This window comes from Culex pipiens, chromosome 2, assembly GCF_016801865.2.
Source record: "Culex pipiens pallens isolate TS chromosome 2, TS_CPP_V2, whole genome shotgun sequence".
Classification (NCBI taxonomy): domain Eukaryota; kingdom Metazoa; phylum Arthropoda; class Insecta; order Diptera; family Culicidae; genus Culex; species Culex pipiens.
Genome location: NC_068938.1, coordinates 74,769,994 through 74,790,343, shown reverse-complemented (window position 1 = coordinate 74,790,343; position 20,350 = coordinate 74,769,994). Strand labels below are relative to the sequence as shown.

The following is a 20,350-nucleotide window of genomic DNA, read 5'->3' as shown; positions in this document are numbered from 1 at the left end:
ATGTGACTGCCAAAAGAGGTGCAGTAGAGGGTTAATCGATTACCGAATTCTCAGTGCATTAATCAGCTTGATACCGTGATGACTGATGAAATATAATTTTGAATACATAAAGTCAATCATGATTTGATGCGATAGGCCATCATTTCCGCAATTTGAAGTTCTTTTTGAATTTAGAATATTTTTTCGTAACTTTTTTTTGAAAGTATAAAGGAAAACAGGACAAAAATCAGTGATTGTTTTCTTAATACCAACGTAATTTTCGAAAAGACAAATCGAAAAATTTCAAAATGTTAATTATTTTTACAGATTTACGAAGTTTGTGAATTCAAAACCTTTCGTTTTGATTTTTTCACGAAGTCACGAAATTACAAACTTTCGGATTGAATAATGATTGACAATTTTATTTTTGTTAAAGAGAAAATATTAAAATTGTTACTGGGATTTGAGTCAAATCAACGAAGAACATACAACACGGAGAAAAAAGAGTTCCCAAAATCGTGAACAAGCGTTCATGAAAATGAGAACCACGAACAAAGTGTTTAAATCCCATGGTAAGATTTCCAAAAACGTTCCATGGTTTCCATTTTCATGAACGCTTATTCATGATTTTGGAAACTCTTTTTTCTCCATGCAATATCTTAAAATCCAAAGAATAAATATTTGAATTAAAAACAATTACCAAATCATCTCTGTACAGTAAACCAAATGGAAAACGACACTAATCGGTTAGCTCTCGATTTCAACCACACACATCATATTGAATTACCCTTTTAAACGTTACAAGACTCTCTGCAGCAACAACTTCCTCCTTCAAAGGGGGGATATTAACTTTCATCTCGCTCTCTTCAGCAACGTCAACGTTCGAAATCAATCGCACTCGGTGGAAAAGGAAAATCTTTCAATCATTTGGAATACCCGCACACGTGAAATGCTATGAATTGTATACCCCACACACGTGGTTTTGTGTGTATGTTGAAAGTAGCATTTTAATTGGTACCCACCCGGCAGATCAACGTATTCAATTGCATATCTTTTCCTAAGGTTGATGAGTTTGCCTTGGGCAGTGATAAATTGGAGGCAAAATTATCCTCAGCGATGAGTTTGTAATGAAGGCCCATCATCGAAATAATTAAGCGCTATGCCCACCTTGTTTTCACCTGATGAGGAAATTTTAATTTGAACTGTACATTTGGTCCTAACACAACCCATGTTGCCAAAAAAGCCAAATTTGCATTTGTGCAACACAGTTGTTGATGTGAGATTTGCACTAAAATAGCAATATTTACGACGAGTGAAAAAAACGGGCAGCAATTTGGCATTTGGTGCAAAACAACTCCCCTCTGGCCGGGGTGGAAAAGCCCCCTCTGAATTATTTTATCTTCAATTTCGGTGTCAATTGTTGCTCTCGTCTGATGGGGGGTTTGATGATGGTGATGCTGGCGTAAAACGGCGTAGTTAATTTAAAATGGAGATTCGAGGTGAGAGAAATGAATAATTCCGACCTTTTGTTTTGGGCAGGGAAATCAAATCAGAGGTTTTACGGGATCTGTTTTGATGAAATAATGCACCACATAAAGTGTAACGGCCACCCATCTAACCACAGTTATGGCTGCTATAATTAGGGGAAAATAGTTAGGAAGATTTTGACCTCATAAAAATTTACATTTAAATTGCGTGTTTCTCTTATCGTGTTTAAATCTTGAAATGTGCACTATGCGTTTGTACCTTAAAATATTATTCAAACGAAATGTTATGTGTCTTTTCGTACAGTGAAAATCAAAACTCCGTAACATAATCGCGGAGCAGCAGTGGCACCACCAGCCATGAGCTAATCAGTGATCATCGTCGGATGAGCTTAATTTAAAATACGTATATACACAACGAGCACACTCCAACTGCAACAATGAGGGCTTGCATCACTGCTGCAATCTGAACTACAGCAAAACAGGCAAAATCCGCGGGGTGTGCTTTGAAAAATTATGGTTGATGAATCCGTGAGCATTTGTGTGCGATTTATGAATGGAATGTGCCAGGAGTTGTCAAATCTACGATTATTAGAAAATAATTTAGAACTTTCCAAAAGAAATCAAATATTTAAATGCTTTAAAGAAAATCTGATGAGCAGAGTGGCAGGTTGGTCGGATTTGTTCCGGAGAAAAACGCGTAGTTTATGAAAAATAAACTGGAGAACTTTATTGAACCGCGTGCTTTTGTAACGGATGACGTAACACACTTGTTGTTGTTGTTTTGCAGCTCTGACAGCTGCGCGTGAGGTCGACAGGGGGTTCGGCCGACTAGGTCGACTCGATGACGACTACAGGGTTGTTCATCTCAACAAAATCGTCATTACTGCGAATAGATTAAAAAAAATGAAATAGCAACCATATGAAAAATATAATTAAAATTATAAAATCTAAGTCTATCAACTTTAAACAATATGTCTATAAATATGATGTTAGATAAAAACTTAGATACTTAAAACATATAAAAAACTGTATATCTAACGAAATACAGTCCAGACTAGATTATCCGAAAATAACACAAAATAAAAAAAGTAAAAAACAGGGTGGCCCTGGCCACTCAAGTTGGGAATTCGATTTGGAAAAAATCAGGAATGTTGGATTTTAATTCTAATTCTTGAATAATTTGGTAATCTCTTGAACAATTTTCATAACAAAGTTTTGCACTCATTTTATTTTGAGCAAATAACTCAAAATTTACGGTACCTTTCATGATTTTTTTTTTATATTTAAATGTATTTAAACATGAAAAGGCTATTTAAAACACTAAAAATCCTTTAAAATATGCGAAATGCGAAAAGCTGAATAACAGCATCATTATTATTAAAATAATAACAATGATAATAATCAACATTATCATAAATAAAAACAGTGGGATAAAATTTAAAAAAAAAACAAAAAAAACAAATTGCGAGAAAATGCAGGTTAGGCCTGAAACAATTGGGAAATATAAATAATACAAAGTCAAGCAGATATCTTTCTGGAGTTCTTTTTAAAAAAAAAGTTCAATAAACAACATTTAATTTATTTTTTTTGCTTTTTTTGATGTTTTTGAAAACCCTGACTCAAGGCGGTACCAAGAACACCCAAAATGCAAAAAATAAATGAATTTTTTTTTAACCCTTTTAAAAAACTCTGATTTTTTCTGTTCTATAAACCCTGCTTCTAATGGGCAAAACTGTGCAATTTCACTATTTGGCACACTTAGCTTAGCATAGATCTAAATCGAAGCCACTTGAGCCCATCTCTCCCAGAGACAACATGTGTCTAAGCCAGTTATCAGAAGACTCATCACGAATCTCTTTTCTCTCTCTTTCCATTGCAGACACCCCCCTAACCAAGCAGCCTCTAAAAAAGGAAAAGCAAAGCCCGGTTCGCTCGGCATCTCTGCAACCCGCACGGCATGGTGTTGCTGCCCGGTGGTACTGACAACCAGGTGTCACTAGCCGACCGCCGCGATGTCCTCGAAGCCGGCGACTCCGCTCGAGCAGCGGCGCGGCTATCCGGGCGAAAACGAAAGCACCCGAATTCCGGTGCTTTCGCCGACCCCGTTCCGGCGGTCCTATTCGCTGCGCATGCGCACCAGCCGGAGCTTCCATGACTACCAACATTACCGGGACGTGGACGTGGGTTGCTGCGTCTGTGATTACGGTGGTGTTGGTGGCCCAGCAATGCATCACCCAGCAACGAATCTGTCCAGCCCGTCGACGTCCGGCGGCGTAAAAGTGAAAAATTCCCTCGCCAATGGAGCCAAACCGGCCAGTCACCATCATCACCACGCGCGGGACACGTCGGCGCCCGGCCAGTCACCGCAGGATACGACCGCCGGCGGCAAGGATACGCTGCTTCCGAATGGCATCGTAGGACACGGCCATCACGGGCATCACCACCATGGAAGCAACAACAACAACGGCAGCTGTGGCCAGAAATCGTTGTGCTCGTCCTCGCAGTCGACCCGCAAGAACAGCCTGCAGAAGAATGATCGGGGCATGGTGAGTGACATGTCCTTTTCTTTTTGTTTGGGGAAAGATCCTTCAACATTGGAGAAAATTACATCACATTGATTGCACTACTCGACAAAACAAAACTTGTGTCAAGGGATTGACGATATCTCATCGGTTCCTCAGAGAAAAGGCATCCCCGAATCCGATGCAATCGACAGAATTTGATTTTATGTCCACGCGGACTGACGAGAAGCTGGTAAATTTTTTAACATAAAAAAATCGAACAATTTAAAAAAAACTTGCGTCTCCTCCCAACTATATGAGCCATCTACAAAAATATGGAGGCGCCTGGTGCATAGCCATTTCCTTTAAGCACAACGGAAACAACCAATACAAATGTATAAAAAAGTTGTCAAGTTCGGGGGGTCCACAGCTAGCATTTTTTGTACGATTATAAAAATAAATATTAAAAGTTGAAAATCAAAAAATTTGAAAAACATTTTTTTTTAAATATATTTATTTACTAAAATTTTATGTTTCTCAAAGGTCTATGGGTACTTCGGGATATCCATGGTAATCCAAGGACTCCCTAGAGTTAAGATCTACGAGTCTACCGCCGTAACAAGCAAGAGGTCGTCGGATTTTGACCCCGGATTATGTGCGTATATCATCAGTGGATATGGTAGACTACTATATGAATGTAATGGGATGTCCATGGTCATCCAAGGACTCCCTGGAGTTAAGATCTATGAGTCTACCGCCGTAACAAGCAAGAGGTCGTCGGATTTTGACCCCGGATTATGTGCGTATAGCATCAGTGGATATGGTAGACTACTATATGAATGTAATGGGATGTCCATGGTCATCCAAGGACTCCCTAGAGTTAAGATCTACGAGTCTACCGCCGTAACAAGCAAGAGGTCGTCGGATTTTGACCCCGGATTATGTGCGTATAGCATCAGTGGATATGGTAGACTACTATATGAATGTAATGGGATGTCCATGGTCATCCAAGGACTCCCTAGAGTTAATATCTACGAGTCTACCGCCGTAACAAGTAAGAGGTCGTCGGATTTTGACCCCGGATTATGTGCGTATAGCATCAGTGGATATGGTAGACTACTATATGAATGTAATGGGATGTCCATGGTCATCCAAGGACTCCCTGGAGTTAAGATCTATGAGTCTACCGCCGTAACAAGCAAGAGGTCGTCGGATTTTGACCCCGGATCATGTGCGTATAGCATCAGTGGATATGGTAGACTACTATATGAATGTAATGGGATGTACATGGTCATCCAAAGACTCCCTGGAATTAAGATCTACGAGTCTACCGCCGTAACAAGCAAGAGGTCGTCGGATTTTGACCCCGGATCATGTGCGTATAGCATCAGTGGATATGGTAGACTACTATATGAATGTAATGGGATGTCCATGGTCATCCAAGGACTCCCTGGAGTTAAGATCTATGAGTCTACCGCCGTAACAAGCAAGAGGTCGTCGGATTTTGACCCCGGATCATGTGCGTATAGCATCAGTGGATATGGTAGACTACTATATGAATGTAATGGGATGTCCATGGTCATCCAAGGACTCCCTGGAGTTAAGATCTATGAGTCTACCGCCGTAACAAGCAAGAGGTCGTCGGATTTTGACCCCGGATCATGTGCGTATAGCATCAGTGGATATGGTAGACTACTATATGAATGTAATGGGATGTACATGGTCATCCAAAGACTCCCTGGAATTAAGATCTACGAGTCTACCGCCGTAACAAGCAAGAGGTCGTCGGATTTTGACCCCGGATCATGTGCGTATAGCATCAGTGGATATGGTAGACTACTATATGAATGTAATGGGATGTCCATGGTCATCCAAGGACTCCCTGGAGTTAAGATCTATGAGTCTACCGCCGTAACAAGCAAGAGGTCGTCGGATTTTGACCCCGGATCATGTGCGTATAGCATCAGTGGATATGGTAGACTACTATATGAATGTAATGGGATGTACATGGTCATCCAAGGACTCCCTGGAATTAAGATCTACGAGTCTACTGCCGTAACAAGCAAGAGTTCGTCGGATTTTGACCCCGGATCATGTGAGTATAGCATCAGTGGATATGGTAGACTACTATATGAATGTAATGGGATGTACATGGTCATCCAAGGACTCCCTGGATTAAGATCTACAATCGATGTAAAGTTATCGAAATATTTAAGTTTGAACGATGAACAAAAGTCCTTGCTTACCACTATAGCCAAACGGCGACCTCTTTTTTGTTACGGCGGTAGACTCGTAGATCTTAACTCCAGGGAGCCCAACACATTTATATAGTAGTCTACCATATCCACTGATGCTATACACACATGATCCGGGGTCAAAAGCCGATGACCTCTTGTTTGTTACGGCGGTAGAATCGTAGATCTTAACTCCAGGGAGTCCTTGGATGACCATGGACATCCCATTACATTCATATAGTAGTCTACCATATCCACTGATGCTATACTCACATGATCCGGGGTCATAATCCGACGACCTCTTGCTTGTTACGGCGGTAGACTCGTAGATCTTAACTCCAGGGAGTCCTTGGATGACCATGGACATCCCATTACATTCATATAGTAGTCTACCATATCCATTGATGCTATACTCACATGATCCGGGGTCAAAATCCGACGACCTCTTGCTTGTTACGGCGGTAGACTCGTAGATCTTAACTCTAGGGAGTCCTTGGATGACCATGTACATCCCATTACATTTATATAGTAGTCTACCATATCCACTGATGCTATACGCACATAATCCGGGGTCAAAATCCGACGACTTCTTGCTTGTTACGGCGGTAGACTCATAGATCTTAACTCCAGGGAGTCCTTGGATGACCATGGACATCCCATTACATTCATATAGTAGTCTACCATATCCACTGATGATATACGCACATAATCCGGGGTCAAAATCCGACGACCTCTTGCTTGTTACGGCGGTAGACTCGTAGATCTTAACTCTAGGGAGTCCTTGGATTACCATGGACATCCCATTACATTCATATAGTAGTCTACCATATCCACTGATGATATACGCACATAATCCGGGGTCAAAATCCGACGACCTCTTGCTTGTTACGGCGGTAGACTCGTAGATCTTAACTCTAGGGAGTCCTTGGATTACCATGGACATCCCGAAGTACCCATAGACCTTTGAGAAACATAAAATTTTAGTAAATAAATATATTTAAAAAAAAATGTTTTTTTAAATTTTTTGATTTTCAACTTTTAATATTTATTTTTATAATCGTACAAAAAATGCTAGCTGTGGACCCCCCGAACTTGACAACTTTTTTATACATTTGTATTGGTTGTTTCCGTTGTGCTTAAAGGAAATGGCTATGCACCAGGCGCCTCCATATTTTTGTAGATGGCTCATATAGTTGAGAGGAGACGCAAGTTTTTTTTAAATTGTTCGATTTTTTTATGTTAAAAAATTTACCAGCTTCTCGTCAGTCCGCGTGGACATAAAATCAAATTCTGTCGATTGCATCGGATTCGGGGATGCCTTTTCTCTGAGGAACCGATGAGATATCGTCAATCCCTTGACACAAGTTTTGTTTTGTCGAGTAGTGTTGGTGACGTAGAGCGTAAAATCAGTGGTGACGTAGTAGAAAAGGGGGTTGACCTATATTGTGCGGTGTTGCTGGGTACGTGTGAGAGGGGTCATTTGAAAATGTCCCTCTCGCACACAGAGATACAATCAACCACCCCCTAACTCTATGCATGCACTCAGCTGTGAAGAGGGTTGCTAGTCGTGCTTTCAAGTGGGAGTGCAAGTGCAGTGTAAAAGTGGATTCTGTAGTTTAGCATTTAGGAAAATTCAAGTTATTCAGCAATTTTATTTAGAAAAAAAATGGATTTTGGTTGGAATATGGTCAAAACAGAAATATTTTAAAAAAATACAAATTGAGCAAATTTTAAGCCAGACTTTGGTCAGACTTCACTTCAATGCAAAGTGAAGTTAAAGTCTTTTGGGATCCTACAAACCTCACGGCTCGCAGTCATGTCCCTAGTGTATTCCTTTTGTGTGCCCCTTGTGTCCCTGGTGTATTCCTACCGTCATTCAGTGGTGACATTGTGTCTGGGGGTGAAATTGGGCCATATTAATTTCGGCATTTTTATATGACCAAATCTTTTTGACATTTCTTTATGATTTATGGCAACAGGCTTGGTCGAATGGTTACGCTGTCCGCTTTGTAAGCGGATGATCATGGATTCGATTCCCATCTGCTGGGGAATTAAAACGTCGGTTCCGGCCTTAGTTGTTGTCAATCCAGGTGGGGGAGACCTTTCCCGGCTTCATTTATAAGACAATGTGACGTAAGCGCCAATACGGAGAAATGCATTTTAAATTACAAAAAAATGCAGTTTAAATTAACCATCTTTCAAGATTTTAAAAAATAAACATATGTTTTAATGTAAGTAATATTGTTTCATTAACGGAGCACATCAACCAGACCTTTTGCACCCAGATTTTTGTTGCAGACATTTTAGTATCTTAAAAGTTACGGGTACTAATGAAATATTTGTTTATTCATTCATTAAAGTACTGTCCACAAAGTAATTTACAACAAAGTTTGACTAATTTAACAAACCCGTTGTTGCAGGATTAGGTCCGTAAGTTTGACAATTTTGGAATTAGAAGACAACAACTTCCTTCGTTGCTGTGCACCCTTAAAAAGCAATTTTCATCAAAACCTTGAAAAAAAAAGATTTTGTTCGTTAAAATTTCAGGCAAAAATTTCATTTTACCAACTTTAACATGCTGCCTATGAAAACTAACGACTTCCTGGAGCAATGTGAATACAGACAATTTTTGGTAGGACTCCTAACTATGATTAAGAGTGAATTACGGGACAATTTGAACGTATTTTTAAAGGTTTTAGAACAAAATATGATATTTTTACGAAAACAGACCATTTTTCAGTATATCGCAAATCGCGAGTTCTAAACGATTTTTAACACTTGAAGCACCAACGGGGTCAAAACTTACGCGAAGCACCAAGAGGGTCAAAAAAGTTGGAAATGCAACTTCAACCGGCTGTATCTTGGCGAAAACTCAACCGATTGGATGATTCTTGTTGCATTCGATCCGGAAGAATGTCAAGAATCACATCCAACAAGGTAGATCCAAAACAGATGTGTCTACCTTAAGTTATAATAAAAATTGCATTTCCAACTTTTTTTTCCAAGGGTTGTATGAGCCGGTGAAAATGCATTTCCAACTTTTTTTACCCCATTGGGGCTACAAGTGTTAAAAAATTTCGTTGAATGCCACGTCGCCTTTTTTTGGGACATACTACTGTGGATCCATTGACGAAAACGCAAGGTTTAAAGAGGGCCACAATATGAGGTATTACGTCGATTCCGTTTTATCACTTATATTTGTATGTCACATTATTTTGCACATACCAAATTTTATATTTCATTATATATTTCTGCAGATCCACTTTTTTTTTCTTTTTACCTTTTATGAATTGATCACTTTTTTCTAAAATTCGTGTTAAGAAATGACTCTTCGAATTTGAAGTGCAATATTGCAAAACATTTTGTAATACATATCTAAATTTATTTTACCCGTAGTTTAGTTACTACCTTTTTGCTGTGTTTTAAAATCTTGGTACATATCCTCGACAATTTTGTAGGTACAGTATGGCCCATAAAAAATGCGACATTGCTATTAGGTGGTAATCGGGCCTATTTTGACTATTAACGATGTATGTAGCATGTGTACTTGTTAAATAGGATCCAAACAAACAAATAAAGCATTGAAAACCTTTTCCTTAACTTTGAAAAATGTGACAGCACATTTAAATTTAAAATTCTCAAATTTGCTCCCAGCCCAGGCCAAATAAAGGAAAAATGACTTTTCTTTGTTGGTCGCGCTGAAGAGCCACTTGTGAATTTTTGTATGAATTAAAAAAAAATCCTCCAACTGCTTCTACTAAAACAAAGAAGTTTTAAAAAATAACCCGATTTTGAAAATACTTAAATTTTAGGAATTTTTTGAGTCAAAAATGATTCAAGGAAAAAAAAAATGCAACAAATGATGGCAATTGACTTTAACAGATGCCCTGATATGGCTTTTAACAGAACATATAGAGCCGTTGGGCACTCTTTCCCAGTTAACTCAATCCGAATTCTGAAACGGAATCTAATTACAATCGTATACAAATTCCGTTTCAAACGCAATAACCGGTTCCGTGTTCAAACTGGTTGTTGCGTTTGAAACGGATTTTGTGTACGATTCTAATTAGATTCCGTTTCAGAATTCGGATCGATTTGACTGGGTTAGAGCCATCGCCATAGGTTTTAAGTAATTAATTTATTTAGACCGAATCACTCAAGATAATAACCCAAATTGCACTTGTCTCTAAAATGCATAATTCTATTAAAATTTATGAACTTTTTCGATTGGGCGTATTTAAGAGGGACTTCTGACGATGGTTTTGGCACAGGGTTGGATATTTTAAACTGTTCCGTTTTTAAGATATAAGGTATGAAATTAAGGTAAACCATGATACATAACAAAATCAGTTTGTTAAATACATTTTAGAATTGAACAATTTTTCTGTGAAAAAATGCACATATCGCATTTTTTATGGGCCATACTGAGTTTTTATTTATGTGTTTACAAGCAACACATCTCTTTGTAATTTTTTTTATTTGAAAATTGAATATAAAAATATTTTAGAAGGTTATCAGTTTGAAACTAAAAAATATTAATGCCCATTTCTAAAAAAAAGTTTTTTTTACACTGGTGAGAAAATTTTCTACAAATACGTCTAAGGAACAATGTAGATTGGCTTTTTCATCCAGGAGATAAAAACAATTATGAATATAAAGATAAATATAAAACTCAATAATATAAATTGAAATTTTAAGGTGTCACCAAAACAACAAACAATTTTCAAATGCCAATCCCTACATGTTTAGTTTAAGTTCAATAATAGTTAATAAAGTCTATGATATCGTTGATTGAAGGTTAAGCAATTATTTCATGATTATAATTATTCATTTTTTTTTTCAATATTTGCAAGACAGTAATGCAGCAACCGAAATTAGAATAAACAGTTCATAATATTAGAGAAAAAAGTTTGATTTTTTGAAGAAATTTGGTTGGTTGAATATTATTTCTTTTTTAAGTACCGTCAGGTAAAATTACCGTCATCAGGGATGGCATTGGGTCTGGGGGTGAGATTGGGTCATACAAATTTCTGCATTTTTGTATGACCCAATCGCACCCCCAGACCCAATGTCATCCCTGATGACGGTAATTTCACCTTTAAAAAATGTAAATTACCCTGATGAAAATTCACCAGTTTCTGGTGTAATATTACACTTTTTTTTACAAAAAATTGTAACCATTCCCGGATGAATATTACCATCTTTTATTCTGTGTACAACTTGACTGAAGACACGAAATCGATCAGAAAATCCCTTCCAAAAATACATTTTTTTCGAATATTTTCAAAGTAATTTCATGAAGAAATAAATAATACAAAATTACTTTGTTTGGACACCATCCAAATTTTTAAATATTGCCATTATTTGGGGTTTAACACTGGAACGCCCAACGCATGTCCAACTTACACGGACGCCCAAGCCTCCCAAAAAAGGTGGAACGGTAACTTCAACTCACTTGTTCTCGGGCATTACTCAACCCATCGGAACGATTCTTGTTTCCAGTGTTTTGTAAGAATGTCTAGATGATTCTAAAATTTTGCAGAACTTGATTTAAACAAATCTGTAATTTCTGCGATCGAAAACATCGTTCCACCTTTTATAAAAATGACTGCCTCCGTGGAATTTTTGGCGATTTTTTTTTTTACACGCGAAAAAAAAAGTTGGAACGATGTTTTTGATCGCATAAATTACAGATTTGATCAAATTAAGTTCTGCAAAGTTCTAGAATCATCTAGACATCCTAACAAATCACTGGAAGGAAGAATCATCTTGATTGGTTGAGTTATACCCGAGAACCAGCGAGTTGAAGTTACCGTTCCAACTTTTTTGGAGCCTTGGGCGTTGGAATGTTAATGAATGTTTTGAATGAAATAAATATTTACAAGGATATTTAGAAGCAAGATAATTTCTGTTAAATACAAAAAAAGGAAATTAAATGAGCTTCTAACTTATTCATTCAGTATATTTCATTTTTTGTCTGTTTTGATTTTATGGAAATATCGAGACCTTCAAATCCCCAAACAAAATTTTCATTGGATCTACAGCTACAATTCTCGAATGCTTAGCCTTTTTTCATTTAAAGTCCGACTAATAACTTTTCTTTTGCAACGCGATGAGCTAAAATTGTTTCAGCCATTTCATAGATACAGATTCTTGGGAAAAATGTTTTTGTTTGCACCCTAATCGTCAAACAAAAATTATGGGTCTAGTTATTTTGGTCAAGGAACTCCCATGCCAAAATTGATATAAATCGGAGCACTTTTAATTTGAACCCTGCTTTAGTGTTGAAAATCCGACGACTATGACTAACTAAGTTTAAATTTTTCAAATGGTTTAAAAAGAGTTTTGTAAAGAATTATTGCAAATTCAACTTGATGGATACCCGAAAAGATGCGCTTGCATTGTGAACCCAGAAACCTATTCGATTGTAAACAGCACATAGTATATCATTTTGATGCAGCTCCGATCGGCTGCAAGCCCATCGGCAACCTTGAAACCGAAATACAAACCTAATGATAGCCGGGTAATTTATTTCTACATTTTATATGCACATAAAACTTGCACAAAACTCAATAACCCCGCCGTGTGACGTGCAAAACTCACGCGATTTTTGCTTTACTTCTTCTGTTTGTTCAATTGCAGCACCTTGAGTTACGCAATGAAGATTTTTTATTTTTGGGAGGTGATTTTCACTAAAGTGGAAAAGTCGCTCTCGGAAAAGGTCAAAATAAAATGTCTTATTTTTTTTCAATTCATTAGCGGACTTTTACGTCCGCGAAAATAAAGCAACCGCGCACAATTGATGTGGGAAAATGTCTTAAAATTATGCGATTTTTTCCCGGCTCGTTAGTCTTTTGGTCTGAGTTATTAGCGCTTCCTGGGGATGAGGAGTCAGCTTTAAGAAATAAGTTCGAGGTGATTATCTCCTCCCCCAGTCGGTGGGATCTGCTGGAAGTCACTCCAAATGTCTTATGACAAGCTGCCGCTTTTAATGGTCCGGAAAGTGGGGAAAAGGAGAAAAAAATCAATTTACAAATAATTAACCGAATGCTTCAGTTCACGACACTAACTGGGGTTGGTTTCTCAAGATTAATCAGCAATGGAAATGTGCGTTCTCTTCTCTGCGGGCAAATTGCGCTGGAAAACCTCTGGGTGCTGGAAATTGTATTTATAGCTTTGAGGTTTCCGGAAATAGAGCTGTTTCCGGTGTGTCGTTTTATGGCCGCCAACCGATCGATATTTGGCTAAAACAGCTAACCCGTCTAAGCTATGGCGTACCGCACTGTCTCACAATTGAAATGTAAATGATGTTTTTATTTAAATTCTTGTATATTACTTTCACTCGGCGTCGTTGGATACATTCCAACGGTGCAGACTGGAGACGACTAGCTGTCCTTTCGAAAGTTGCATGCCAAGAACTGTGATTTGATAACACTGAAAAATGGGACTTATGGGATTTGGTTTTTAAATAAAAATGTAAATGCAATCTGATGATAAACAAAAAACTTTGACAATTGGAAGTTTTAATCCGGATACTGATTTTTTTAAGAGATAAAAAACTACTAATTTCTTTCAATTTCACATACAAATCTAAAACTTGGAGATGAATTAGACTCTTAATTTGAATTTATTTTTTTAGCAGAAAGATAAAAATAATCAACTGGTCACTAGAGGGTTAACACTTTATGCTAAAATGAAACAAACAAAAAATCGATTCTATACACTATCTTGGCGCTGCACAGCCGATTGCGCAAACATCTATCTCAACGCCGTCGTGGTGGTTTGTTTTGGACCAAACTATGGAAACTGTTTGGCACGGTGCGGAAAAATCGACCCAATTTTCACCTTCCTCCACCTTTCTTGCACATCGTCGTCTGAGTAGATGCTGCAATTCGAACAAAAACAATACAACTCTCGGCATTATTTATGTTCGTTTCGATTGTTGTGTTTTTCTGCTTTTGTTGTGTTGCTCAGATTTGGCAGAACCAGGCTTATATTTAAAAAAATATTATTAATTTTGTTTAACTCATTTTTGTTTTTGTAATTCAACTCAAAAGTAGAAAACCAGGTATATTTACACATTTCCTGAGTTGAATATTTTTTCATGATTTTATGAACATCTCCAAACAAACCCCTGGTACTTACATCCAGTACATGAACCCCCTTCACTCTGCTGGGGGGTTCGCGTGTCTTGGCTTTCACGCCAGCAGCCCGACTGATCTACTTGTGTATGCAGGTATTTCAAACACGTGTAATTTTCGGTACTGCGCGCTCTTGGTATTTCTACGTTCACTTCTACGAGAGGCTACTACACTGTTAAAAAAATATAGTAAAATAATTGTTGTCACTTTGGAAAAAAAATCGTTTAAAATTAATCAACAGGAGAAAGCTAGTAAACACAGAAAACTCATTCAGTTTTTCAACCTTTTGTTACAGCTGTGCACGGTGGAAGTTTAAGTGAGGAGAAAAACAGCACAATTAGAGGGAAATTTCCCACTTTGGTTCTGGTGGCGAGCTTTTCACGAAATGGATGATTTAAGCTCATTGAGCAGCACCACAAGCAGCAGCAGTGATTTTACTTTTGTTTGGGTTTTCGATTTTTTCCGCCGTTCGAAAGGAAGCCATCACCTCGCCGAAATGGTTTTGAATTGTTTTCAACGCCATATTGGCGGCAAACGATTCATATAAACTGCACATATAGTAAGCTACTTGGTGATGGGTTTTGGTATACCATAGTATTTCTGAGGGGACCGACCGTAAAAGCTTGAAGCTACAAGGCATAGGGATGAACATGATATCTACTTTTTTCTGCAATGGAGAATTTTATGAGTAACATTTTTTTCATTTATGAACTCTTTCATACAAATATTTGTGTCCGATCAATTCAATTCAATTCGGTTTTATTTGTGAATAATCAATTTACAATGAGTTCATTTAGGTACACAACAGAGTTTTGGTGTTCCTTTCAGCTGTGATTTACATCGTAATTCAATCGAAAAATTATTACTTATAACTATGGAATAGACAAGAGTAAGAAAAAGTTTTCAAAAAACTTACAGAAAGTGCAATGGGAAAAGAATAGATAGAGAGAAAGCTTAAAACTAGATCACAGACAAAAATAATATCAATTATAGATGTGCTTGATCATCAGCTCCCCGAGGGCCAGAAATTGCTCCGCCTTGTTACGGCAGCTCCGAAACCGCGTCATCATCTCTCCCGCGAGAGCAAAGAACTCCGGCAGGGTAAAGAGATCTTCCCCGGTGACTCCTTGCTGGGCCGCATCGCCGCTACCGGTAGCGACCACGCTGGCAAACGAACGCCCCCATCCAGGAGGGATCGCTGGGTTGTCCGCTGGAACCGTACGCTGCCCAGCTGCAGGAACGGCTGCGCTCGTACTTCGCTGAGGAGGTTGGGACGCTGCTGCTTTCTTCTTCCTCTTTTCCTGCTCCTCGAGGTAAGCCTTGCGCGCGACGCATCCGCGGTAGTTACCGGTATGGTTACCGTCACAGTTCGCGCACTTTACGCGCGGCTTAGTTTGTTCTGCGTTTTCCTCCAAGTCCGCCTTTCGTGGCAGTGCGCACGCCTCCGAGAGGTGTGACTCACCGCACTTCACGCAGCGGGGCCGGAGGTTGCAGTTCCGCGAGCCGTGGCCGAATTTCTGGCAACGGTGGCATTGCGCTACGTCCGTCGGGTTCTTGGTGTAAAACCGCCAGTTTACCCAAAAACCGTCCAACGTTTTAGTCCGCCGCAGATCTTGGATCTTGACGGTGCCGCGGTCGAAGTACAACAGGTACAGGGTGTGTGTACCTGTGACTGTTGTCTTTCGCGAGAGCACTTTTATCTCCCGTGGCTTTATTCCGGCGTTCGAGAGGTGTCGCTTCAGGTCGGCGATCGGACGGTCTTGGTAACCCTGCAAGACGACCTTAACAGGGGGCTTCTCTGGGTCGTATGTGTAGAAGTTGAAGTTGCTACGCTTCAGTTCTTCAAGCACCAGGTCAAAATCTTTTCTGTTCAGTGTGATCACTTGCACTGCCGACTTACCGATTTTCAGACAATATCCGAGGCCTTCCAGCAACTCGTCAACATCGTCCGCCAACGTGTCCAAAACAAAAATTGGAGGTGGTCTTCGTTCCGTTGGAGAATTGTTCTTTTTTGACGTCGGCACTTTTTTCCGTGCACGACCATCATCGTCGTCGTCGTCGTCGGTAGTGCTGCTACCGTCGGTGTTGTTGTTTTCTTCGTCGTCGCTCAGCATCTGGAACTCGTTCCTGATGGGGATGTTGGCGGATGTTGATGTGCCACTGGTTGTGGCACCGGAAGTACCTGAACGGGTTCGCACTGGTGATCTTGGAACATATCCGGGGTGTAGTAACTTTTTGTCGATGCCTTCTGCGCTTACGCTCCCCTGCGCGATGGCGGCCGACACGGCGTTGGTTTGTTTACCTTTTTGCACACGGCCGGTAGACGAACTTCGCGGGTTTTTCGAGGCCGCACTCGAACTGCCACGGCCACGGCCGGCCTTTGGCATGCTGCAGGAGCAAACTCGCGGCTAATCACGGTAAACTACGGCGAAAAATTTCGAAAAAACGATAGAGCACAGAGCACTTGACTGCTGCTTGCTCTCGTGCGTACACGGAGGTGATTTGTGTCCGATCAGAAACAATATTTTCAACATTTAAAAATATCTAAGAAATAGCTTGAGTCTTGAAAAAACTTCAATTTTTTGAGTTAATAAATTCAAATTCTGACTTTTTCAAAAAAACACCGACAAAAGATTATAAATCCTATCAAAATTATGTTACTCTATCACATCGAAACTTTTATGTTCTCTTGCACTAACTAGATAGAAATCCTTGCAAGTTTAGTACAAGGGAGAAAGATGCATACTTCTGGAATAACTCCTCGGGAAAGTTGTACATCGGAAATGCTTATTTGAAATGTTCCAAAATCTCTGACATTTTTTTACGATCTTTTTGTTTTTGTTTTCAGGAGTTTTGTTCAACGAATTAATTTAACTATTTGGAAATAGTTGCATTAATTTTCAATATTTTCATATGTTTTTTCTTATTGAGTTTTCGATTTATTGGTTCATTCAGGCCTATTCTTCAATTTCCAAGCATTATGTTTTGCCTATTTGCTGTTTTTTTATAATTTTCTAGTCAGTTTTCGATATTTTGAGTGTTTTTAAACAATTAGCTTTTCAATCGCCTCAAAAATTACTGCATACTTATTTTGACATCAAACGAAGGGGATATAAACACTAGGGTGGCTCGATATTAGGGGGATAAGAAAAAAAAATAAAGTTTTAAAAAATCTTAAGAAATACATACCTGGCTCGATTCTTTAGATAAAAATAAATATCTGTGCAAATTTTGAGCCGAATCGGTTAAAGTATACGGGTCGTTTTTTATCGTTGAAGTTTGTATGGGAAAAACTGCAAAAATGCATGCTTGGAAAAGCAAAAGTTTCAAAATTCCACCAAAATCGTCGTGTCGGATCATTGCCAAGTGTGAGATTCTTGAGTAAAATTTTATCACAAACAACTTTGTCGAAGACCGCAAAAACTATCCGAGTTAACTTTGACGAGTTATTAGCTGTTTAAAGAAGACATTTTTAAATTAGTAGATTTTTTCACCTGCTTTATAGCGACCCTCAAACCTTAACCGATTGCGCTCAAAATTTTCACAGTCACTTGCAGTTACAGTTACTTACAGCCATTTTCTGGTCACAATAAGGCCTCAAAACAACCTCCTAAAATTGGGTGTATGGGAATAATACAGCAATTCCATTTGAAAAGAGCCTAAACCTAAAAAAGTTCTCCGATCGGGCTCAAAATTTTTCTGGGGGTTCCAAAATAATTAGACCCGTTTTTTTTTTGTTTGGCCATTAGGGTGACCTACATCGTGCTAGAGTGGTTCGAAAAATGGCAACACATTTGTAATTAAAATTCGCAACTTTTGGTACCCTAACATGTATAGGTCATCGCTGAAATTTTGAAGTTATCGCAGTTTTAGTGAAAAAAGTTGATTTTTTGCCGATTTCGGTATTTTTCTGATTTTGCGCGTGCCGCGTCGAGAAACTCAGTTTTTATTTTCAAAAAATCATAATCCGATAAAAATATTTTCAGACATATTTTCATATGTTTTTTCTTATTGAGTTTTCGATTTATTGGTTCATTCAGGCCTATTCTTCAATTTCCAAGCATTATGTTTTGCCTATTTGCTGTTTTTTTATAATTTTCTAGTCAGTTTTCGATATTTTGAGTGTTTTTAAACAATTAGCTTTTCAATCGCCTCAAAAATTACTGCATACTTATTTTGACATCAAACGAAGGGGATATAAACACTAGGGTGGCTCGATATTAGGGGGATAAGAAAAAAAAATAAAGTTTTAAAAAATCTTAAGAAATACATACCTGGCTCGATTCTTTAGATAAAAATAAATATCTGTGCAAATTTTGAGCCGAATCGGTTAAAGTATACGGGTCGTTTTTTATCGTTGAAGTTTGTATGGGAAAAACTGCAAAAATGCATGCTTGGAAAAGCAAAAGTTTCAAAATTCCACCAAAATCGTCGTGTCGGATCATTGCCAAGTGTGAGATTCTTGAGTAAAATTTTATCACAAACAACTTTGTCGAAGACCGCAAAAACTATCCGAGTTAACTTTGACGAGTTATTAGCTGTTTAAAGAAGACATTTTTAAATTAGTAGATTTTTTCACCTGCTTTATAGCGACCCTCAAACCTTAACCGATTGCGCTCAAAATTTTCACAGTCACTTGCAGTTACAGTTACTTACAGCCATTTTCTGGTCACAATAAGGCCTCAAAACAACCTCCTAAAATTGGGTGTATGGGAATAATACAGCAATTCCATTTGAAAAGAGCCTAAACCTAAAAAAGTTCTCCGATCGGGCTCAAAATTTTTCTGGGGGTTCCAAAATAATTAGACCCGTTTTTTTTTTGTTTGGCCATTAGGGTGACCTACATCGTGCTAGAGTGGTTCGAAAAATGGCAACACATTTGTAATTAAAATTCGCAACTTTTGGTACCCTAACATGTATAGGTCATCGCTGAAATTTTGAAGTTATCGCAGTTTTAGTGAAAAAAGTTGATTTTTTGCCGATTTCGGTATTTTTCTGATTTTGCGCGTGCCGCGTCGAGAAACTCAGTTTTTATTTTCAAAAAATCATAATCCGATAAAAATATTTTCAGACATAGGCTCTTTGGTCAAGACACGGTCAAAACGCCATTTAATGTTTTCATACGATTTTTTCAAATGTTGAGCTAGATTTTTGAATCTTCTTACTATTTTTCGCAAATATCCAAACTAATCACCTTTCTTTTGCGTCTAAGACAGCTAAAATCGGATGAAATGACGCGGAGATATGATTTCTTCAAAGAGTGGTTTTTGCAAAAAATTACAAAAATTGCCATTATTTTGAACCACCCTAGCACGATGGGTGACCTAATGACCAAACAAAAAAAAGGGTCTAATTATTTTGGTCAAGGATCCTCCAGAAAATTTTTGAGCCCGATCGGAGAACTTTTTTAGGCTCTTTTCAATTGGAATTGCTGAATAAATATAATCAGAAAATAGCTGTTATCCATGCAAACTACCAAAGCCCACAAAAAAAAATAGCTTTTTGTGAACATTTTTGTTTGTTTTGTTAGAGAAAAAAAAGGAAAAATTTCATAACAGATCAGGATACAAAACAAAAAATATTCTTAAAAATGCATCTCTCATTGAATTTTTGTTTTTTTGGGTCGATAGTGAACTATAACCACAGAACGAAAAGAGACATATATCTTTAGGGAAAAAAACACATTTCCGTAAATAACTGATATTTTGCCATTTTTAACAGTAGCTGAACTGTACGAATTCATAAAGCATCTGGCGATTCATTTTTCATTTCCTTAAAAATTAAGCTTATGATCAGAATTTGGTTGATGGACGAGAATAGGCTTGTTGCCTCTATTAAAATTTAAAATTTTAAATTGAGAATTGATGAGGCAAATATTTTTTTACATATTTTTTCGAATTTTATACCATTAAAACAAGAGTTCTGATTGCTCACAATCCTTCCTACTCGTGAGTACAAATCGAACGCGACGCAAATCTGCTCTGATGAATTCCTACCGTTTGTCACTA

At 38.2% G+C, this 20,350-nt stretch overlaps 1 protein-coding gene across 4 annotated transcripts in view; it reads left to right on the top strand.

Moving 5' to 3' along the window:
• Positions 1–20,350, top strand: part of LOC120421104 (protein quick-to-court) — a 70,350-nt gene that overhangs the window by 31,974 nt on the left and 18,026 nt on the right. For 3 of the 4 annotated variants that reach the window (XM_052707745.1, XM_052707744.1, XM_039584253.2), the window contains exon 2: positions 3,346–4,012. In XM_052707745.1, the coding sequence (XP_052563705.1) occupies positions 3,479–4,012 (534 nt within the window). In that variant the 5' untranslated portion in view covers positions 3,346–3,478. Of the gene's footprint in view, positions 1–3,345; positions 4,013–20,350 lie in introns of those variants that run through there. The other variant, XM_039584255.2, reaches the window with a different exon arrangement.